We start from the raw sequence: 24,524 nt of genomic DNA, 5'->3' as shown, positions 1-24,524 counted from the left end.
TTTCCCTTAATAATAACAACCTTAATTTCAAAAATGCATTTTGTGTTTACTTGTGTTATCTTTGACTAATATTTAAAATTGTTTGATGATCTGAAACATTTAAGGGTGACAAACATGCAAACAAATAACAAATCAGGAAGGGGGCAAACACTTTTTCACACCACTGTAGGTACATGAATTTCAAACCTTTTTGGGCTTTGAAATCACCTGGAGTGTCAATAAAAGTTGGATCATTAGCTGCCAACCTATTATTCATAACAAAAGCCTGCATAGCAATGAAAATGTAATTGTCAAAATGTACCCCAATCCGCCCTACGTTCAAATCATATCAAATCAAATCAAATTTTATTGGTCATAGACAGGTTTTTAGCAGATGTTATTGCGGGTATAGCAAAATGCTTGTGTTTCTAGCTCCGACAGTGCAGTAATATCTAACAATTTCACAACAGATACCCAATACACACAAATCTAAGTAAAGCAATGGAATTAAGAATATATAAATAAATATATGGACGAGCAATGTCAGAGCGGCATAGACTAAGATACAGTAGAATAGTATAGAATACAGTATATACAAATGAGATGAGTAATGCAAGATATGTAAACATTATTAAAGTGACTTGTGTTCCATTTATTAAAGTGGCCAGTGATTTCTAATCTATGTATATAGGCAGCAGCCTCTCTGTGCTAGTGATGGCTGTTTAACAGTCTGATGGCCTTGAGATAGAAGCTGTTTTTCAGTCTCTCGGCCCCAGTTTTGATGCACCTGTACTGACCTCGCCTTCTGGATGATAGCGGGGTGAACAGGCAGTGGCTTGGGTTGTTGTTGTCCTTGATGATCTTTTTGGCCTTCCTGTGACATCGGTTGCTGTAGGTGTCCTGGAGGGCTGGTAGTTTGCCCCCGGTGATGCGTTGGGCAAACAACACCACCCTCTGGAGAGCCCTGCGGTTGCGGGCGGTGCAGTTGCCATACCAGGCGGTGATACAGCCCGACAGGATGCTCTTAATTGTGCATCTGTAAAAGTTTGTGAGGGTTTTAGGTGCTAAGCCACATTTCTTCAGCCTCCTGAGGTTGAAGAGGCACTGTTGCGTTGCTTATCTATCACTGTTTGCTGGGGGGCGTTGAGACGTAATAATAGTAGGGATTACCTGAGACAGCAGCGGCTTCACTTTACAATACAAATTAGTAAAATTGCTAGTGGCAGTACCCTCCTTTCTAGCCATAGCAGGGCTAGTAAAAGAGCATAAGAGTCCATTTCTCAGAGCTGCCTTGTAGTGATTAGATAGTGTCCACGCGCCAAGGTGATTTGGGTGAATTCCATCATCCCTGAAAAGTATCTTCTATTTCCAAAAGGTATCAAAATTGTCGATAAAAGTAATGCCTGCGTATCGACAGTAGACTTTCAGCCAGTCATGGAGTGCTAGCAGTCCACTGAATCTGTCACTTCCATGACCCAGCAGAGGAAGAGGGCCAGAGATGAACGGACACTTCTTTAAGTCTTTCAGCTTGTTAACAAGGTCTATAAAATATGTTTTAAGTTGCTCCGATCTGGCCAAACTAATGTCTTTTGACCCCACATGAACTATAACAGTATCAGTCCCATTTGTCTGACGCACAGCCTCAGGGAGTAACCTGGTGATATCCTGAACTTTTGCTCCAGGAAAACACAGTCTATGCCCCAGGTACAGATATATGCCTCACCATCGAACTATTACAATCGCCGGAATGATCCGGCCTCTTCCGTGTCTCGAAGCAGATTGCGAGGCCAGAGCCACATAGCTCACCCGAGAGGAGGGCCGCTAAGCCGCCGGCTGCGTGCAGGCCGCACCAGCCAGAGGGACAGAGCTCTGAGCCAGAGAGCACGGCCCAAAGGAGGGGGGCCACAGGGGTCCAGGCTGTGCCCAGGCAGTTGATTGACTAGGACAGGGAGAGGTAGCTGGAGGGGCATCCGGAGCAACAGCAGCTTTTAAAGCCATGGAGGGAACATCTAAGTCCCCGAGAGAAGACAGAGGGGACAGGGGCTCAAAGCGATTTGTCTTAAATTCAGACGCGGGGGGAAGAAGGCAGGTGTGCAGAGAGCGATTATTTTCCTTCTTTCTGGTTCCGACACGCATCCATTCACACTCACCTGGAGTCGAACAATGAGCAGCCATTATCTGGCTCAAGCTAGTAGAGGGGTGCAATGGCGGAAACTGATCATAGCCCAGGAAGGTCCCATTATAATCCTCTTGGATGTTTTGATAGGAAGCATTTAAAGATGCCAATAGTCTCATAGAATCCTTATTCAGTTCAAGGCTCTTGATCAGATGTTTTATTTCTTCATGAAGAGTAATAAGCTGCATCGAGTTCAATACATTTTTCACACATGAAGGTATCCATCGGACCTTTCCCTGTGATGACTGCAAACATGTCGCAGATCATACGCTTAACAGCATGTGAGTCCCCAGCAGATTCAAAAGAGTTTTCACTGCTTAACACCTACAGTTCAAGGGAACAAACATTGCCCGCCTCCGCCATAATATCCATGTAGATGTTAGTGAATTGACTGTTTCTCCATGTAACCCAAATACAAATTAGCATAGTTAGGAGCCAAAGGGGATTCCATAGCAGTACCCTTAATCTGGATAAAGAAATCGTTTTGAAACATGAAATAGTTATGTGTGAGTACTATTTCAGCCAATGTTACAGTGCGTGCACTGGAGGGTAGCTCATTTAGGTCACGTTGCAAAATAAAATGTTCCATGGCTTCAATGCCTGCCCAATACATGTATTCATTCTAAGTGGGTATGCTAGTGTGGATATTGGAACATAGCCCTACTTGAGTCAACCATGTTTGAAAATAAACAGCTTTTGTTCCCGGCTGCCTGCTCCTCTTGTTCCCAGAGTGCACTGCTTTTGTCCAGTATTTCCTTTCCCCCCTGTGCGTACACAAATACACAGGCCAAGGCACACACACATATGCACTTACATAGAACACGCACACATACAGGCACAAAATGTTAACTCCCGCACTTACACATACACACACTGATACACACACACACACCTCTCCCCACCCTTCCCAACAGTCCCTACAAGTGGCCCATACAAATTAGCCTCAGCATGGGACTCATCTCCATGGTAACTGCCCCCCACACATAAAGAGAAGCGGAGCTGGGAAAAGGCTTTGTTCATTCTCTGCTGGTGTGTATTCTTGTGTGTGTGTTGGAGAGAGAGAGAGACCAAGGCTTTAGGAACTTTTGTCATTTGTCTCTATCTCTCTGCCTTGATACGGAATGCTTGGCTTACTGTTCGAGATGGAATGAGAGACTACGCTGCATTGCATGGTAAGAGCCAATGTAGTTTGAATGGAAAGTGTTAGCGCTCGGCTAGTGTGCAGTAGGGTTTGCTTGTTGCACTGGAGTATGTTTTACCTGAAAGATTGTCTTTCGTGGTGGAGTGGAAATGGAAGACTGAAAAGGTGCACGGTTCAGTGTTGGCATGACAAATGGCAAAGTGGTTTCTTGTTGCATTTGCTAGCTATAGTTACTGATTGTTGTGCCATCACATTCATTATCTAGGGCTAGCATTTTTGGTGAGGACACACGAAAGGGACAAGTCTTCTGATATTGCCCATTATGTGTCATTATTAGATGTGTAATTGTTGTGCTGCAATAATGTAATTGATAGTTATCATTTGTTGCAGTTCATTGATTTTGCTCACAACATGACCTAAATTAATTGATAAGGAGATTGATAAAAATGTGAAATTTCTGTTAAGAAAAACAAACAGATGTGTGTCACCACAGCTCACTGTATTATTCATCTTTGAACCTTTCAAATGCAATGCTCTTTTGGACACTGTTAGTTTAAATAATGCACAATTTATATACCGTATATGTTGCTTTTTGCAAACCTAGTTTTTACCAATGTTTGACTCGTGATAATCAGATGATGTGAGATGAATTTTTTGTTATTTACAGAGAGAAAATACCTATTAATATTCTCATCAACTGAGATTATGGATTCTCTTATTGATTCTATTTACAATCATTGATATAATACTGTATGTATACTAGAAATTCAGCTTTTTGTTGCTATATGTATGATGATCTGAAGGGGGGGGACATTCTCTCCTCTCTCTTGTCCATATTTGACTTTTCCCTCAGAGTTCCCAACCCCCATGACCCCCTGAACACACCCTCTTTTGTCCAACTGAATGACCATCTAGGTCTTTAGTTAGAAATTTGGTGAGAAAGAGACAAGGTTCTGCTTTCTCAGCCTATACGTTCCTTTCAGAGAGAGAGGCTGTGGATGATGCTGTTGTGGTTGTTTGTAATCATGCCTATTGATTGATTGATTAAAGTTTGGGAACTTCTGAATGAAAGATTCTGGATCTAGATTTACATTTTACATTGACATTTTAGTCATTTAGCAGACACTCTTATCTAGTATGTACAGTGAGGGAAAAAAGTATTTGATCCCCTGCTGATTTTGTACGTTTGCCCACTGACAAAGACATGATCAGTCTATAATTTTAATGGTAGGTTTATTTGAACAGTGAGAGACAGAATAACAACAACAAAATCCAGAAAAACGCATGTCAAAAATGTTATAAATTGATTTGCATTTTAATGAGAAACGTCTGACCTCTGTGATTGCAAACAAGGGTTTTGCCACCAAGTACCAAGTCATGTTTTGCAGAGGGGTCAAATACTTATTTCCCTCATTAAAATGCAAATCAATTTATAACATTTTTGACATGCGTTTTTCTGGATTTTTTTGTTGTTATTCTGTCTCTCACTGTTCAAATAAACCTACCATTAAAATTATAGACTGATCATTTCTTTGTCCGTGGGCAAACGTACAAAATCAGCAGGGGATCAAATACTTTTTTCCCTCACTGTACATACTAGATTTTTAAAGGTGCAATATGTAACTTTCATTGCCGGGCAAAAGGGCTGACCTTGCACTTGTTTGTAAAGAGAGGTTGTGGGTCTTCTGGTCTATAAGAATTGATTTAGTTTATTTTTGCCTTTTGGCCAAATGTGTTAATTTAGTGCCCCCGAAGTGGCCTCTGAGGGAATTAATGAAACAAAAGAGACAGAGTGCACCTTTTACCGGGTTAGTTCTGAGTATGTCATAGGCCTACAGTAGTTGTTTCAGATGATATACATGGTGTAGCTCTTGCTCTCCCTGAGCCCATACTCACTATCTGTTTAGATGTAGAAACTGAATGTCAGAGAGAGTACCCCACTGTGGCTTCCTGAAATGACAGCTGTGGGGTTTAAAATCAGACTGAGAAAAATAAAGGGTACTTTATTAGAATAAAATATGCAACACAGAGAGAGGGAAAGAGAGATGTGACCTACAGAGGCAGATCTCTGACAAACAAGCAATGTCTTAAATGTCAGAAAGTGACAGAGAGAGGGAGAGCAAAAGAGAGACAGAAAGAGAGGGCAGCTGTCTGACAGACAAACAGCTTTTTAAAATCGGAGAATTAAAAAAAATCAGAGACAGAGTGATATACAAAGAGAGGAAGCGCATCTGATAGACAGACAATCGGGTTGGTCAAAACCAGACAACGACAGTCAGTCAGGAAAAGCAGAAGAAAGAAAGAAAGAAAGAGACGGAAGCTTCCTATGACACGGGGCTTTGTGACACAACGACGGCTAGTCTGGCTCATTATGCAAATGCTATTATGCTAATAAGGTGTCCCCTTAGCCTGTTGCTCTTACAGGGCGTCATTCAGCCAGTGATCTGTGTCCATTGGTAAATTTGATCACTTCTTCTCTTGGCCAGAATGGGGCTATCTAGAGATCTGCCCTTCCAATGAAATTGAAATAAAAGGGGCATTACATGGGGTATGAAAGCGCCCTCTTATTGCTACCCGCCTACGCCCACTGAGGTTAAGGTGAGGGGTACCCCATGATGACTTCCACTAGGCTTTTGCTCACTCACTCCCCTTCCTTCCCCCAGTGCTTTCGTATCTGTTGCTGGTGGAGACTTCTCTAAATGGTCAAGTCAATTAAAGGGCTTTGATTTGTAAATTAGAGATATGCCTGTGTGTGTGTGTGTGTGTGTGTGTGCGCGTGTCTGTGTGTGTGTGTGCGCGTGTCTGTGTGTTTTGTGTTAAAGGGCTTAGATTCATGAATGAGAGATATGCATCGGATGAGAGTATGAATGAAGGATTTACAAGAGCAGCATTCATGAATCTAAGCCCATTAAGCTAAATGTAGTTGTATACACTATGGCAAGCCACAACACAAAGGGGAGTAAGAGAAAACAAGAGGATCTAAGAAATGTTGAGTCCGAATTTAAATCTAAAATGGAAGAGAAAACGGTGCAAGTAGGTTGGTAATTATTTTTCTCATTTTCTGGCATCTTCAGATATTCAAGCTCCCCAGCATCATGAAGGTTGTAGACATCATCAGTTATGTTATCTCAACTTGGTCAATTTATGACATTTGTTAAGAAGTCAGGGTTGTGTCTCTAGTGGTCTCAAACTAAACGTATGTATTTTCTTAACACACAAATATGAAAACTGTTTTTTTACGATTTATCTTTGCCTAATGAAATCTGATGTATTGTCTGTGACAATGGTGTTGTAAAAAGCACTGTACAAGTATCACATCATCTGATTGAACGACTTATCGAGGAAAAGCTACATAAGTACGACTGCATGTAAGCACCAAATCATTTCAGATTTGTCAATATTAGGTTATATTTACATAACTAATTGCGACTGGGTTCAAGGTTTCCCTCTGCACAGTGTGTGCCAACTCATCTGCTGCACTACTAATGTGTAACGTCAAAAGAACACACCAAAACAGTATGTACAGCACCCGCCTGAGTGACGTGATGTGGCTGCCATTTTGTGCCCAAGCAACCGCCACAGTGTTACTTATTTCCCTCCACTTTCCTGCCCTCAGATGCCTGAGCAGTTTGACCAGACGGTGGTGCTGAACCAGCTCAGATACTCAGGGATGCTGGAGACGGTGAAGATCCGCCGTACAGGCTTCCCCATCAGGAGACCTTTCCAAGACTTCTGTACCAGGTGAGTACAGAGCAAGGGCCGTATGTGTTCAAGTGTTTCATAGTAGAAGTGCTGATCTAGGATCCCCTGTCCAGGTATTCTTAGTCAAGTTATCTAAAAGGCTAAACTGATCCTAAACCAGCACTCCTACTCTGAGACTAGGGCTGTTATGGTGACCATATTACCGCCACACCGGCAGTCAGGAGTCATGACCGTAGTCAAATTCCACATGACCGTTGAGTCACGGTAACTAGGCTTCTCCAAAACTGTGCTCTGATGCCTTTGATGGTCATTAGTAGCCTACCAAACTTGCTAACGGCCAGTTGTTAATGGCCTGTACTCAGCACTCTATTGTCCCTTTATCACTCTGACATCACTGCAAATCGAAAATCAAACACTGCATGAGAGCCCTGGCATTCAGAGTTTGAGCGGAGTAGGATCACCTGTTGCACAGCGAGAGCCAGCTCCTCATGTGTTCCTGTTGCGCAACATTTCTATAGGCTCTGCTATGCAATTGCGTGAGAAAACAGAGTTTTGATGGCCTCTATTAAAAAGAGGAGAATCCCATCAAATTTCAAGGCCTACTATATTTATTTCTCAACTTTCCATATATTAAGCACATTGCTTTGCTTTACAACCGGAGTAGCCTACCTGGCTGGCTTGAAAATGAACCGCGGGAAAAGAGTTCTCCATTTGCTATTCAATTGTATACGGATGGTATGTCTTAGAATTTCCTCTGTTCTGACAGGTGCGTGATAATGGTCCATTCTAAATCAAAACTAATTTCACTCATATTATTTAGTATATGTAAAGACAAGATTAAATTGAGAATAGTCTGAATGGTGAGAATATTATCACTTGTGAATGATGCACAGTGCATGCATTTGTTGCGACTTTTTCAAATCATTGTCACATGCATTTGTATTGTATTTATTAGGGATCGCCATTAGCTGCTGCCAAGGCAGCAGCTACTCTTCCTGGGGTCCAAACACATTAAGGCACTTACATTACACATAAAACAAAAGATAAAACATTACATCATATAACATTATTACACCACTACATATCTACAATACAACATTTATAATACCATTATACAACACTATTACAATGTACGTGTGTGCTAGTGTGTGTGTGCGTATGCGTGTGTCTGTACCTGTGTGTGTGTGTGTCTCTGCACAGTCCCCGCTGTTCCATAACATGTTTTTTTATCTGTTTTTTTAATCTAATTCTACTGCTTGCATCAGTTACCTGATGTGGAATAGAGTTCCATGTAGTCATGGCTCTATGTAGTACTGTGCACCTCCCATAATCTGTTCTGGACTTGGGGACTGTGAAGAGACCTCTTGTGGCATGTCTTGTGGGGTATGCATGGGTGTCCAAGCTGTGTGCCAGTCATTTAAACAGACAGCTTGGTGCATTCAACATGTCAATACCTCTCACAAATACAAGTAGTGATGAAGTCAATCTCTCCTCCACTTTGAGCCAGGAAAGATTGACATTGATGTTAGCTCTCTGTGTCCATTCAAGGGCCAGCCGTGCTGCCCTGTTCTGAGCCAATTGCAATTTTCCAAAGTCCCTTTTTGTGGCACCTGACCACACGACTGAACAGTAGTCCAGGTGCGACAAAACTAGGGCCTATAGGACCTGCCTTGTTGATAGCGCTGTTAAGAAGGTAGAGCAGCGCTTTAGAATGGACAGACTTCTCCCCATCTTAGCTACTGTTGTATCAATATGTTTTGACCATGACAGTTTACAATCCAGGGTTACTCCAAGCAGTTTAGTCACCTCAACTTGCTAAATGTCCACATTATTTATTACAAGAGTTAGTTGAGGTTTAGGGTTTAGTGAATTATTTGTCCCAAATACAATGCTTCTAGGTTTTGAAATATTTAACTTATTTCTTGCCACCCATTCTGAAAATAACTGCAGCTCTTTGTTAAGTGTTGCAGTCATTTCAGTCGCTGTGGTAGCTGACGTGTATAGTGTTGAGTCATCCGCATACATAGACACACTGGCTTTACTCAAAATGTCGTTAGTAAAGATTTAAAAAAGTAGGGGGCCTAGACAGCTGCCCTGGGGAATTCCTGATTCTACCTGGATTATGTTGGACAGGCTTCCATTAAAGAACACCCTCTGTGTTCTGTTAGACAGGTAACTCTTTATCCACAATATAGTAGAGGGCGTAAAGCCATAACACTTATGTTTTTCCAGCAGCAGACTATGATCGATAAGGTCAAAAGCCGCACTGAAGTCTAACAAAACAGACCCCACAATCTTTTGATCATCCATTACTCTCAGCCAATTATCAGTCATTTGTGTAAGTGCTGTGCTTGTTGAATGTCCTTCCCTATAAGCGTGCTGAAAGTCTGTTGTCAATTTGTTTAATGTAAAATAGCATTGTATCTGGTCAAACACACATTTTTCAAAAAGTTTACTAAGGGTTGGTAACAGGCTGATTGGTCGGCTATTTGAGCCAGTAAAGGGGGCTTTACTATTCTTGACTTTTGTTTCCCTCCAGGCCTGGGGGCACACACTTTCTAGTAGGCTTAAATAGAAAATATGGCAAATAGGAGTGGCAATATCGTCCTCTATTATCCTAAGTAATTTTCCATCCAAGTTGTCAGACCCTGGTGGCTTGTCATTGTTGATAGACAACAATAATTTTTTCACCTCTTCCACACTAACATTACGGAATTCAAAATTACAATGCTTGTCTTTCATAATTTGGTCAGATATACTTGGATGTGTAGTGTCAGCGTTTGTTGCTGGCATGTCATGCCTAAGTTTAGCTAATCTTGCCAATGAAAAAATAATTAAAGTAGTTGGCAATATCAGTGGGTTTTGTGATGAATGAGCCATCTGATTCAATGAATGATGGACCCGAGTTTGTTTTTTTCCCCAAAATGTCATTGAAGGTTTATGTTTGTTTCATAGTATAGTTTCTTCTTCTTTTTATTCAGTTGAGTCACAAGATTTCTCAAATTGCAATACATTTGCCAATCGGTTGTGCTGCCAGACTTATTTGCCATTCCTTTTGCCTCATCCCGCTCAACCATACCATTTTCAATTCCTCATCAATCCAAGGGGATTTAACCGTTTTTACAGTCATCTTAATGTGTGCATGCTTATTTATAAATGGAATAAGCAATTTCATAAATGTGTCAAGTGCAGCGTCTCATTACACACCACAGACCAGCAAATATTCTTTACATCAACAACATAAGAATCACTACAAAAGTTATTGTATGACCTCTTATACACTATATTAGGCCCTGTAACGAACCCTGCAGTCTGAGTCGGTTCCTGTCTATGTTACTAGTTTTCTGCTCGGGATCTCCAGTTTCCCGAGGGTTCTGGAACGCTCCCTGCCTGGTTGCCGGGCAACGTTGCTAGGCGGGAGCTCTCTTGATTTCCGCACCTGCATCCCATCAGCAATCTGCACACCTGGTCCTGATCATCACCCTTCTTAGGCTCTGTCCTAACATCCATTCCCTGCCGGATCGTTAGCCATGAACAGTATGTTTATCAGCGGATCAGTCTTAGAGCTTAGAGCATTGGTTTTGTTGTTTTGCACCTTGTTTGCTTGTTGTATGCTTACCTCCGTTTTGTTCCATCTGCAGTTACTCGTCCGGAACCTTCACCCAACCTCTGCCTGATGGTCGGCGGCTGCCGAGCCATTATTGGACCTACTACTGCACCCTCAACAACTCATCCACGCCGCCCGCTCTGTTCCCTGGATTATTCAGCAGCACTCGTGGATCTGTTAAATAAACACTCACCTTTGTTTCCACTTACCTTGTCCTGGTCTGCTTCTGGGTTCTGGCTTAGTAAACCGTGACAGAACGATACGGCCAGTAATGAACCCAGCGGACCTGGACTCTGTTCGCCATGCCATTACCCATCAGGAGAAGATGTTGGGCCATCATGGCACGGTACTACAGGAGATCGCGTTGTCAGTTCGGAACCTTTCTACCGGTCTGACGGAGGTCCAGAACCAGCGCAAGTTTCCGGTGGAGGATCCACTACCGGTTTCACCCATCTCGCCTGCCGCTTCTGGAGCTGTGTCCTTCCGTGAGCCCAAGGTTCCGACGCCGGATAAATATGAGGGGGAGCTGGGAAGATGCCGTTCTTTCCTTATGCAGTGTGGGTTAGTGTTCGACCTACAGCCCTACTCTTATGCCACAGACAAGGCTAGGATAGCCTTTGTGATTGAGTTGCTGCGTGGTCGAGCGCTGGAGTGGGCTTCAGCCGTTTGGGAACGACAGGACCCCTGCATGGCTTCATACCAGGGGTTCACGGCCGAGATGAGGAAGCTCTTCGACCATTCCGTCCGAGGGAGGGACGCAGCTAGGCGCCTGTTTTCGCTTCGCCAAGGAACTCGCAGCGTGGCCGACTTCGTGATCGAGTTCAAGACGTTGGCTGTGGAGAGTGGGTGGAATGAGGAGTCTCTGCAAGCGGCCTTTTACCAGGGTCTGTCAGAGCAGCTCAAGGATGAGTTGATCTCCTATCCGGAGCCTAGTGACCTGGACAGCTTGGTAGCCTTGTCTATTCGGGTGGATAATCGAGTCCGAGAGCGAAGGAGGGAGAAGCAATGGGCTCCGTCCAACCGATCAGCTTCTCAGGTTCCAGTCGGGTCGGGGATTGGACCAGAATACGTCGATCATCGTCCACCACACAGGATTAGGGGAGAGGTCCTGTCTCCCGATTCTGAACCCATGCAAGTGGGGCGGCACGGGTTAACCAAGGAGGAGCGCCAACACAGACGTAGGACTAACTGTTGCCTCTACTGTGGTGGTTCGGGACATTACCTCGCCACTTGTTCCCGGCGGTCGTCAAACTGCGCGGCTCGCTAAAGTTGGGAGGACTTTTAGCGAGCCAGTTTCGACCTCTCAATACCTCTGTCAGACCCCGTTTCCCGGCTACCCTTATGAACAGGAATCAGAGCTTAGCGATTAACGCTTTTATCGATTCAGGTGCCGATGGAAGCTTTCTTGATGCCGAGTTGGTGGAACAGCTGGGGCTTTCCAAGGAGCAGTTGCCGGAAGCCATTGAAGCTACCACTCTGAACGGCAGTAGTCTGGCACGTATCACGATGAGGACTGAACCGGTTAAGATGCTGTTGTCGGGGAATCATTCTGAGATGATTTCATTCTTCATTCTGCCGTCTTCCCATGTTCCGTTGGTCCTTGGATACCCCTGGCTGAAGGAACACAATCCCACGTTCGATTGGGTGACGGGCAAGGTAACGAGTTGGAGCCTTGATTGTCATGCTAACTGTCTCAAGACTGCCTGTCCCCATTCGGTTCCCAGTCAGGTGATTGAGGCTAAACCCCCAGATTTGTCCCTGGTTCCCGAGACATATCACGATTTGGGGGAAGTGTTCAGTAAGCAGAAGGCTCTGTCACTCCCTCCCCACCGACCATATGATTGTGCCATCAACCTGTTCCCTGGAGCTGTCTACCCCAAGGGAAGGTTATACAGTATCTCCCGACCTGAACGTGAGGCTTTGGAGACCTACATCAAGGAGTCCCTAGCTGCTGGTCTCGTTCGTCCCTCGTCATCACCCCTGGGGGCAGGATTCTTCTTTGTGGGTAAGAAGGATGGCTCTCTTCGACCGTGTATTGATTATCGGGGGTTGAATGACATCACGGTCAAGAACAAGTATCCCCTGCCCTTGATGAGCTCTGCCTTCGACTCCTTACAGGGTGCTACGGTGTTCAACAAACTAGACCTACGCAATGCGTATCACATGGTCCGGATCAGAGAGGGGGACGAGTGGTTGACGGGTTTCAATACACCGATGGGTCACTTCGAGTATCAGGTGATGCCGTTTGGACTGACCAATGCTCCAGCGGTATTCCAGAGTATGGTGAACGACGTCCTGAGAGATATGATCGGTCTCTTTGTGTTTGTTTACCTGGATGACATTCTGATCTTCTCGAAGGAACCTTCCGACCACGTCCAGCATGTCCGACAGGTTCTGCAGCGATTGTTGGAGAATCGCCTGTTCGTGAAGGCCGAGAAGTGCGAGTTTCACGCCCACACGACATCCTTCCTCGGGTACATCATCTCCAGGGGAGAGATTAGGATGGACCAGGAGAAGGTTAGAGCGGTTCTGGAATGGGCCCAGCCCGGTACGAGATTGCAGCTCCAGAGATTTTTGGGGTTTGCGAATTTCTACCGCAGATTCATCCGGGATTACAGCCGTGTGGCCGCTCCGTTAACTGCCTTGACTTCCAGTATCAGGACCTTCAAGTGGAATCCGGAGGCGGATCGAGCGTTTCTGGATTTGAAGAGGCGATTCACCAACGCACCGATTCTCTCTCAACCGGACACGGCCCGTCAGTTCGTCGTTGAAGTGGACGCGTCTGATGTGGGAGTTGGCGCCATCCTGTCGCAGCGATGCTCCACGGACAGTAAACTCCATCCCTGCGCCTACTACTCTCGTCGTCTTTCGCCTGCGGAGAGGAACTACGATGTGGGTAACCGGGAGCTTCTCGCGGTGAAACTTGCCTTGGAGGAGTGGCGCCACTGGTTGGAGGGGGCGGAGCAACCGTTTATTGTCTGGACTGACCACAAGAATCTTGCTTACGTGCAATCGGCTAGACGTCTCAACTCCCGTCAGGCCAGGTGGGCGTTGTTTTTCGGACGATTCAATTTTTCCCTGACGTTCCGACCTGGATCTAAGAACGGCAAGGCGGACGCCTTGTCCCGGATGTTCTCCAAGACGGAGGAGAGTGGGTCCAAGACCGAGATGATTCTCCCCCGGAACTGTGTCGTGGGAGCAGTTATGTGGAGGATTGAGGAGGAGGTGATGGCGGCCCTTCGGACGCAGCCCGGTCCCGGTAACGGTCCACCCGGTCGGTTGTTTGTGCCTGAGTCGGTTCGTCCTGCTGTCCTCAAATGGTCCCACGCCAGCAAGATGGCTTGTCACCCTGGCGTGGCTCGGACGATGGCGTTTCTTCGCAGACGTTTTTGGTGGCCTGCCATGGCCGAGGATACTCGGGGTTTTGTTGCTGCCTGTCCAGTGTGTGCGCAGAATAAGAGTACCAATCGGCCCAGCTCTGGACTACTTCACCCCCTTCCTATTCCCCGGCGACCATGGTCGCATCTGGCCCTGGACTTTGTCACTGGGTTGCCCTCTTCTGAGGGGAACACGGTCGTTCTGACTATCGTGGACAGATTCAGCAAGTTCGCCCACTTTGTGCCAATTGCCAAGCTTCCCTCTGCCTCGGAGACGTCCGAGATCCTGGTTAGGGAGGTTTTCAGGGTCCACGGTTTGCCCAGTGATATCGTTTCCGACCGTGGCCCTCAGTTTACCTCTGCTGTCTGGAAGTCCTTCTGTTTGGCCATTGGAGCTACAGTCAGTCTCACATCTGGGTTTCACCCCCAATCTAATGGTCAGGCGGAGAGAGCCAACCAGAAGATGGAATCCACGCTACGCTGCCTTGTCTCCTCCAACCCCACCTCCTGGGTCTCTCAGTTGCCTTGGGTTGAGTATGCCCACAATACTCTCCCTACATCTGCCACTGGGATGTCTCCCTTCCAGTGCCTGTATGGCTACCAACCTCCCTTGTTCCCTTCTCAGGAGAAGGAGCTCTCAGTGCCCTCTGTTCAGGCCCATATTCGTCGTTGCCACCGGACCTGGCATCGGGCCAGAAAGGCACTCCTTAGAGTTTCGGACCGGTATCAGCTCCAGGCGAATCGTCGCCGGATCCCCGCTCCCACCTATACCATCGGAGATAGGGTCTGGTTGGCCACACGGGATCTTCCTTTACGGACTGAGTCTAGGAAGTTGTCACCGAAGTTCATTGGTCCGTTTGTGGTGGAGAAGGTGATCAATCCGGTTGCAGTTCGACTCAAACTACCGAGAACGCTCAGAGTCCATCCCACCTTTCATGTCTCCTGCCTCAAGCCTGTTCTCCTCAGTCCTCTGTTGCCTCCTCCGCCTCCTCCTCCTCCTCCTCGGATGATCGGAGGTGGTCCTGCCTACACGGTGCGACGCATCATGGATTCCAGACGGCGGGGCCGGGGTTTCCAGTATCTCGTGGACTGGGAGGGGTATGGTCCTGAAGAGAGGAGTTGGATTCCGCGGCGACAGATCCTGGATGCTGACCTCATTCGTGACTTCTACCGCCTCCATCCTGGTGCTCCGGGGAGTCCGCCCGGTGGCGTTCGTCGGAGGGGGGGTACTGTAACGAACCCTGCAGTCTGAGTCAGTTCCTGTCTATGTTACTAGTTTTCTGCTCGGGATCTCCAGTTTCCCGAGGGTTCTGGAACGCTCCCTGCCTGGTTGCCGGGCAACGTTGCTAGGCGGGAGCTCTCTTGATTTCCGCACCTGCATCCCATCAGCAATCTGCACACCTGGTCCTGATCATCACCCTTCTTAGGCTCTGTCCTAACATCCATTCCCTGCCGGATCGTTAGCCATGAACAGTATGTTTATCAGCGGATCAGTCTTAGAGCTTAGAGCATTGGTTTTGTTGTTTTGCACCTTGTTTGCTTGTTGTATGCTTACCTCCGTTTTGTTCCATCTGCAGTTACTCGTCCGGAACCTTCACCCAACCTCTGCCTGATGGTCGGCGGCTGCCGAGCCATTATTGGACCTACTACTGCACCCTCAACAACTCATCCACGCCGCCCGCTCTGTTCCCTGGATTATTCAGCACCACTCGTGGATCTGTTAAATAAACACTCACCTTTGTTTCCACTTACCTTGTCCTGGTCTGCTTCTGGGTTCTGGCTTAGTAAACCGTGACAGGCCCAGCCTTTGGAACTTTGGTTTTCCTAGATATGGCTACTATATTGTGATCACTACATCCAATGGATTTGGATACTGCTTTAAGGAAAATGTCTGCAGCATTAGTAAAGTTTTGATCAATACATGTTGACAATTTCATTCCAGTGCTGTTTGTAACTACCCTGGTAGGTTGACTGATAACTTGAACCAGGTTGCAGGCACTGGTTACACATATTATCCAGATACTGACTGTTAGCACTTGGTGGTCTATAGCAGCTTCCCACAAGAATGGGCTTTAGGTGAGGCAGATGAACCTCTAGCCATATTACTTCAACAATATTTAACATGAGATCCTCTCTAAGCTTTACAGGAATGTGGTTCTTAATATGGACCGCAACACCACCCCCATTGGCATTTCTGTATTTTCTGTAGATGTTATAACCATGTATTGCTACCACAGTATCATCAAACGTATTATCTAAGTGAGTTTCAGAGATAGTCAGAATATGAATGTCATCTGTTACTAGCAAGTTATTGACTTCATTAACCTTGTTTCTTAGGTTACATATGTTAACATGGGCTATTTTTAGCACTTTTCTGGGATGCTTGATTGTTTTCATTGCTTTACTGGGAAGCTTAGCAGAAGTAGACATGCTCATGTTATTTATGTTAGTGCAGGGTGAGCTGCACACAGTGGACTTCCTACTAGGGCACACCGCCTCAGTGTTAACAGTTTAAGTCTGATTCATAGGCACATGATTACTGCATACAATAGCTGTGGGATCAGCAGAGGCATTCAGGGCATTTAGAGGGACATAAAATAGGTTACTTACATTGTGTCTTCCAACGCCCTTGGGATAATGTACATTTGCTGAAGCATTATGACAACTCAGCGACACAACGGTATGTATTAACTGAGCTGGGCCACAACCCTATCTGAGATGATTGAATGCTGTTTTCCCTCCACTTGACTATCAATTATTTGACAATACAGTACGTTCTTCTACGAGTTACAGCTGAAGATTTTAATACATTATGAAAGTGGATACATCACAATATGGTAGCTAGCAAAGAAGTTTAGGAACAGTAACTGTGAAGAATATGTAAATAACTCTAGCTAGCTAGGAAGCTAACTTGGCTAATGGTGGGGAGAAAACAATTCACATATTTACGTTAAATTAACTTCCACACCCTCTCTCTTTGCTTGCAACTGCAACAATGTTTAATGTCTCGAAAACTGAGCTGCACACAGTGGACTTCCTACTAGGGCACACCGCCTCAGTGTTAACAGTATAAGTCTGATTCATAGGCACATGATTACGGCATACAATAGCTGTGGAATCAGCAGAGGCATTCAGGACATTTAGAGGGACATAAATTAGGTTACTTACATTGTGTCTTCCAATGCCCCTGGGATAATGTACATTTGCTGAAGCATTATGACAACTCAGCGACACAACGGTAGGTATTAACTGAGCTGGGCTTGGTTCATTGATAAGTAATTGTCCCAACGCAGCCTTATAATGCTGTGAAAGGATCCAGCAACCCAAATGATTTGGGTGGATGCCATCGTCCTAATAAAATGAGCTTTGTTTCCAGAAGGTATCAAAATTGTCAATAAGTGTTACACCCACAGAGCTGCAATAATCTTATAGCCAGTTATGGAGGGCTAAACGTCTGCTGAAACATTCAATGCCATGATTTAGGGAGGGTCGAGTGCCAGATATTATGGGGCGTTTGTTGGTGTCAAGCAGTGACCCAATCAGTTCTTTAAAATCCATATTCAGATGTTCTGAGCTGCCCTTCATAATGCCATTGAAACCCACATGAACTATGATAGACTCAATTTCCTGATGCTAGTTTAAAATGTTTGGGAACAGCTGATACTCGTGCTCCTGGATAGCACAAAGATTTTGCTCCAGGGACTGAGACATTTCTTGAACTGCACAATACAATGTTCGGAAAAGGGAAAAGAGAAATCCGCTCATTCCTACCCCTCACACAATTAGTCGAAGCAGGATAGTGTACGCCCGCTGCTCCCGGCGATAGGTCCAGACCTCTCACAGCAGGCAGTGCCCCGTCAGATCCAGAGAGAGGGAAAGGAGCCGAACTCGACGACGAAGCCACTGCTGGAGTTAGCATAGTTGGATTCAGCACCGCCGTCACAGACACAGGCAATACCAGCGATGAAGGCGCAGGTATATCAGGCACCAGTGCAGCGAAGCTATTCCTTATGTCAATCTGCTCCGAACCTCTCGCAGTCACTCCCGTCCACTTAGCAGCATGCCGCTGCCTTCAGTTTCCACGATTTGTGACATGGGACCAGCACTGATTGTTCCAATCTTCTTGCTGTTCTCTGTCTTCTTCACTACAAGATGGAGGAGGAGAAGCAGATGTTTTATTTATTTTAATTTTATTTAACCTTTATTTAACCAGGTAAGCCAGTTGAGAACAAGTTCTCATGTACAACTGCGACCTGGCCAAGATAAAGCAAAGCAGTGCGATAAAAACAACAACACAGAGTTACATATGTGGTAAAACAAAACATAAAGTTAAAAATACAACAGAAAATATATATACAGTGTGTTCAAATGTAGCAAGTTATGGAGGTAAGGCAATAAATAGGCCATAGTTCAAAATAATTACTTATTTGGCAGGCAAGTTCCAGGTAGCACAGGCCATTCGGATAGGGACAGATGACAAGGTGGGGAAACATCCATCCGGCCCGAGCGGCGTCCAGCCACAGGAGTTGAGAACGAGAACATTTGTGACAGGAAATGACGCGAGTATGGATGGTAGATTTCTTACGGATTAGAAAGATCCAGTCATCATGCATCATGTAGCCTAGCCCATAGGCCTATACGTTTTGCTAAGGTTTGTATCAGATCTAAAGTGGCCAAATAACTCCAAATTTAGCCTATAGGCCCAAGACCCCTGAAACATGGTTGGAGATCCCATAGCCTACAGAGCCTAGTGAAACATGTGTTCTTATAAGCCCAGTCATTGCGTAATTGCGTGTGAAAACAGAGTTTTGACTGGCCACTATTTAAAAGCTGAGCCCAGCTTTCTCGTGCTGCTATAGCCTATTTATTGCAAAAAAATTTTTTTAAATCAAGCACATGATTCCGCTTTACAAACAGTGTAGCCTACCTGGCATATTAAAAAAGTAACTGCACATAACCTCCATTCGCTATTCGAGTGCAGGTTATGGATGACTTTTGTTTGTTTTTGTGGGCCATTCTAAATCAAACATAATTCCACACAAATATTAGTAGGATATACAGTATGTACAGATCAAATTAAATTGAGAATTCTGCTTGAGAATATTATCAAGTGCTTGTCAAATTGTGAATGAGAGACTGATTAAGTGTGTGCAGCCTGTGCAAGAAACAGAGCAGAGCGCTTCCCTTTCATGCGACTTTAAAAACAAATCCTAATTTGTCTCATCATGCAGCCTTAGAATGTATTAGAAATCAAACAATATAGTCTAACGTTTGTATTACAACTGAAGTTGCATAAATAACTTAAGCATATAGCAGTGCCTGTTTCTTTGTTAACAGCTCAACACAGAATAGCCGCAAAATCGTTTGGGGAAAAATATCCTTTCTATTTTATTCAGCTATGTTCAGTTGTATTGTTCTTACTATAAAATAATATAATGCCATAGGAATTAGAAGCAAATCTTGCTTACTAAATGAACTAGTGTAGTCCACAGCCATATGGCATAGCCAGATCATGTCCTAACATAAGGAAGACTCAGAATATGCTTTTATTTGTTATTTTATTTTTTTACCCCCTTTTTCTCCGCAATTTCGTGATTACGATCATGTCTCATCGCTGCAACTCCCCAACAGGCTCAGGAGAGGCGAAGGTCGAGTCATGCATCCTCCGAAACATCACCCGCCAAACCGCGCTTCTTAACACCCGCTCGGAGGAAACACCGTTCAACTGACGACCGAAGTCAGCCTGCAGGCGCCCGGCCCACCACAAGGGGTCGCTAGAGCGCGAGTAAAGCCCCCCCCCCCTTATGAAAGTGGATACATCACAATTGGAAAAATGTAAAGGAGGCAATACAACGTTATGGTAGCTAGCAAAGAAGTTTAGGAACAGTAACTGTGAAGAATATGTAAATAACTCTAGCTAGCTAGGAAGCTAACTTGGCTAATGGTGGGGCGAAAACAATTCACATATTTACGTTAAATTAACTTCCACACCCTCTCTCTTTGCTTGCAACTGCAACAATGTTTCATGTCTCGAAAACTGACAACGTAAATGTTTATATTTTGACATATTTAGTGTATTATAACCAATTGATTCCGAGCCATGTATACGCTAACATTCCATTCGGTCCCGCCCCTTTCTTAGGTACAAGGTGTTAATGAGGACTGTGTCCACACCAGGAGACGCAAGGGGACGGTGCGTCCAGTTACTCCACCTCTACGACAGCACCAGTGCAGAATGGGAGCTGGGGAAGACCAAGGTGAGAGACGACCCGGCCAACATTGTTTTAGCGTCAAAATTACGTTTAGCTGCATTCATTGTTTGCAGGGAAGTATGACAAGCTAGCTAGTGACTACAGTACAGCCCCTCCCTGGATGTTGCAGCAATGTTTTACCATATTTTAGGCAAGGAAACACAGAAAAGGGAAACGTGCTAGATATGGTATAACTGTTACCTAGGATACTGTGTGTGTGTGTGTGTGTGTGTGTGTGTGTGTGTGTGTGTGTGCGCTTGCGTGCGTTTTGTGTCTATATGCGTGCTTATGTGGTGTATGTATGCGCATGTGTGTTTCCCCAGTGTGTGTATGTGTGTGTTATCATGAATAATGGAAGCCTAGAACGCCCAGAGAGTGGAATCCCAGATTATTGTATTCTGTTTACATCACCTATGGCCCCATGGTCTATCACGCTCTGTTTTCATTGCCTTATATCATATGGAGTGGGTATCTGGTGTGTGTGTGTGTGTGTGTGTGTGTGTGTGTGTGTGTGTGTGTGTGTGTGTGTGTGTGTGTGTGTGTGTGATTTGAGTCTGTATTCCTTTGTGTGTGCTTGTCACTCTGTATGTAAAAATTTTTAAGGCCTAGATTCAATCAGATCAAGCATTAACCGGCGATAGCAGACACCCGCATAGCGGATGTTTTGGCGGTGTCGGAGGTGGAACTGCGTTGGAGCTGTCAAATCGGTGAGCAGCTGCTCTTGAAGCCACACCCGCCCCACTCATGTTAGAAGTTCAGAATGAGAAAGTGTAGGCTATATAGAAATAATTAAGCTCAAATTGAAAAATCATTCAACTAAATAATGAAGATTCGAGGTGTAGTGTACATCTCAAATTCCAGTGTTAGAACTTGTAAACAAGGCTGCATGGGATTTCTGTTAATGCGACTCCATGCAGCCAATGGCAATGTCCTCTTTAGGTATAATGCCAGGAGCTACTTGTGGATTTGTCCGCTCTAACGCAGTTCCACCTCCGACACCGCCAAAACAAACGCTATGCGGATGTCGGCTAACGCAGATATGATTGAATAAAGCCCTAAATCTATTTGGATGTTCATGGGTGTCTGTGTGTGCATACTTGCGTCTATGTGTTTGAAGTCTGTGTACACTGTGTGTTTATATGCGCAAGAGTGTCTGTAAGAGTGTCTGTAACTGACTCATTATGTGTGTGTGTGTGTGTGTGTGTGTCTATTAAATACATTTTAATAGACACATAGACATAATATAAAGACGTTCGCCTTGATATTGTTTCTCAGCCTCTCATAGTGAGATTTACATCGAGTTAGCCCAAAGTAATTTCATGGGGCACATGTTGTGAGCATTGTCTGTGAGTTTTATGGCCACAAACGTAATTTCCTGGAAGTTATGTGCCCGCTGGGTCTCCCAATGTTCCCTATTATCTAGGTGTCGACCTCTCAAAGCTCCCTAACAAAGACTCTTACATCAAAATCAGGTATAAAAGTTCCATGGTGCCCTTGTTGCACTAATTAACATAGTAATGATTCAAAGGGATTTTAATTATAACATTCGCTAGAGAGCGAGAGAGCGAGAGAGAGAGTGTGTGTCTGTGTCTGTGCACATATATCTGTTTGTGTGTACCTACAGTATACAGTGTATCAGTGTTTCCTTGGTTGGATCACCCTCATGAAAGATTACCTTTGCAGACAGCAGGAGAAATAAGGAGACAGGATAAATATTTCCGTTTGACTTTTCTTTAATGGATTTGACAAGATTCATATTCAAACCATTCAAATTAAATTCCCAGATTTAGACTCAAAGCAATCTATTAGTAAAAAGTCCTAACTATACTGAAAAAATATATAAACGCAACATGTAAAGTGTTGGTCCCATGTTTCATGAACTGAAATAAAAGATTCCAGAAATGTTCCATATGCACAAAAAGCTTATTTCTCTCAAATCCCTGTTAGTGAGCATTTCTCATTTGTCAAGATAATCTATCCACCTGACAGGTGTGGCAAATCAAGCAGCTGATTAAACAGCATGATCATTACACAGGTGCACCTTGTTCTGGGGACAATAAAAGTTCTGAGGGAGTGTGTAAATGGGCATGCTGACTGCAGGAATGTCCACCAAGAGAATTGAATGTTAATTTCTCTACCATAAGCCGCCTCCAACGTCATTTTAGAGAATTTGGCAGTACGTCCAACCGGCCTCTCAACCGTAGACCACGTGTAACCACGACAGCCCAGGACCTCCACATCCGTCTTCTTCACCTGCGGGATCGTATGAGACCAGCTACCCGCACAGCTGATGAAACTGTGGGTTTGCACAACCAAATAATTTCTGCAAAAACGGTCAGAAACCGTCTCAGGGAAGCTCATCTGCGTGCTCGTCATCCTCACCAGGGTCTTGACCTGACTGCAGTTCGGCGTCGTAACTGACTTCAGTGGGCAAATGCTCACCTTCGATGGCCACTGGCACGCTGGAGAAGTGTGCTCTTCATGGATGAATCCCGGTTTCAACGGGCAGATGGCAGACCGTGTGTATGGTGTCGTGTGGGCGAGCGGTTTGCCAATGTTGTGAACAGAGTGCCCCATGGTGGTGGTGGGGTTATGGTATGGGCAGGCATAAACTATGGACAACGAACACCATTTAATTTTATCGATGGCAATTTGAATGCACAGAGATACCGTGACGAGATCCTGAGGCCCATTGTCGTGCCATTCATCCGCCTCCATCACCTCATGTTTCAGCATGATAATGCACGGCACCATGTCGCAAGGATCTGTACACAATTCCTGGAAGCTGAAAATGTCCCAGTTCTTCCATGGCCTGCATACTCAGCAGAGATGTCACCCATTGAGCATGTTTGGGATGCTATGCATTGAGGTGTACGACAGCGTGTTCTGCCAATATCCAGCAACTTTGCACAGTCATTGAAGAGGAGTGGGACAACATTCCACAGACCACAATCCACAGCCTAGATAGCTAGCTAGCATTTCCCCATTTTTCACCAATGTACAGTGGGGAAAAAAAGTATTTAGTCAGCCACCAATTGTGCAAGTTCTCCCACTTAAAAAGATGAGAGAGGCCTGTAATTTTCATCATAGGTACACGTCAACTATGACAGACAAAATGAGAAAAAAAAATCCAGAAAATCTCGTTGTAGGATTTTTAATGAATTTATTGGCATATGATGGTGGAAAATAAGTATTTGGTCAATAACAAAAGTTTCTCAATACTTTGTTATATACCCTTTGTTGGCAATGACACAGGTCAAACGTTTTCTGTAAGTCTTCACAAGGTTTTCACACACTGTTGCTGCTATTTTGGCCCATTCCTCCATGCAGATCTCCTCTAGAGCAGTGATGTTTTGGGGCTGTCGCTGGGCAACACAGACTTTCAACTCCCTCCAAAGATTTTCTATGGGGTTGAGATCTGGAGACTGGCTAGGCCACTCCAGGACCTTGAAATGCTTCTTACGAAGCCACTCTTTCGTTGCCCGGGCGGTGTGTTTGGGATCATTGTCATGCTGAAAGACCCAGCCACGTTTCATCTTCAATGCCCTTGCTGATGGAAGGAGGGTTTCACTCAAAATCTCACGATACATGGCCCCATTCATTCTTTCCTTTACACGGATCAGTCGTCCTGGTCCCTTTGCAGAAAAACAGCCCCAAAGCATGATGTTTCCAACCCCATGCTTCACAGTAGGTATGGTGTTCTTTGGATGCAACTCAGCATTCTTTGTCCTCCAAACATGACGAGTTGAGTTTTTACCAAAAAGTTCTATTTTGGTTTCATCTGACCATATGACATTCTCCCAATCCTCTTCTGGATCATCCAAATGCACTTCAGACGGGCCTGGACATGTACTGGCTTAAGCAGGGGGACACGTCTTGCACTGCAGGATTTGAGTCCCTGGCGGCATAGTGTGTTACTGATGGTTGGCTTTGTTACTTTGGTCCCAGCTCTCTGCAGGTCATTCACTAGGTCCCCCCGTGTGGTTCTGGGATTTTTGCTCACCGTTCTTGTGATCATTTTGACCCCACGGGGTGAGATCTTGCGTGGAGCCCCAGATCGAGGGAGATTATCAGTGGTCTTGTATGTCTTCCATTTCCTAATAATTGCTCCCACAGTTGATTTCTTCAAACCAAGCTGCTTACCTATTGCAGATTCAGTCTTCCCAGCCTGGTGCAGGTCTACAATTTTGTTTTTGGTGTCCTTTGACAGCTCTTTGGTCTTGGCCATTGTGAAGTTTGGAGTGTGACTGTTTGAGGTTGTGGACAGGTGTATTTTATACAGGTAACGGGT

The 24,524-nt window shown here is 45.0% G+C and overlaps 1 protein-coding gene across 1 annotated transcript in view; it reads left to right on the top strand.

Moving 5' to 3' along the window:
- The window catches only part of myo10 (myosin X), a 305,921-nt gene that overhangs the window by 225,671 nt on the left and 55,726 nt on the right, over positions 1–24,524 (top strand). Inside the window, exons 19-20 of the mRNA XM_084139801.1 lie at positions 6,913–7,037; positions 20,125–20,239. Of these exons, the coding sequence (XP_083995927.1) occupies positions 6,913–7,037; positions 20,125–20,239 (240 nt within the window). The remainder of the gene's footprint in view (positions 1–6,912; positions 7,038–20,124; positions 20,240–24,524) is intronic.

This window comes from Coregonus lavaretus, assembly GCF_964263955.1.
Source record: "Coregonus lavaretus genome assembly, chromosome: 23".
Classification (NCBI taxonomy): domain Eukaryota; kingdom Metazoa; phylum Chordata; class Actinopteri; order Salmoniformes; family Salmonidae; genus Coregonus; species Coregonus lavaretus.
The sequence above is the reverse complement of the archived record's forward strand: the minus strand, read 5'-3'. Positions and strand labels throughout refer to the sequence as shown.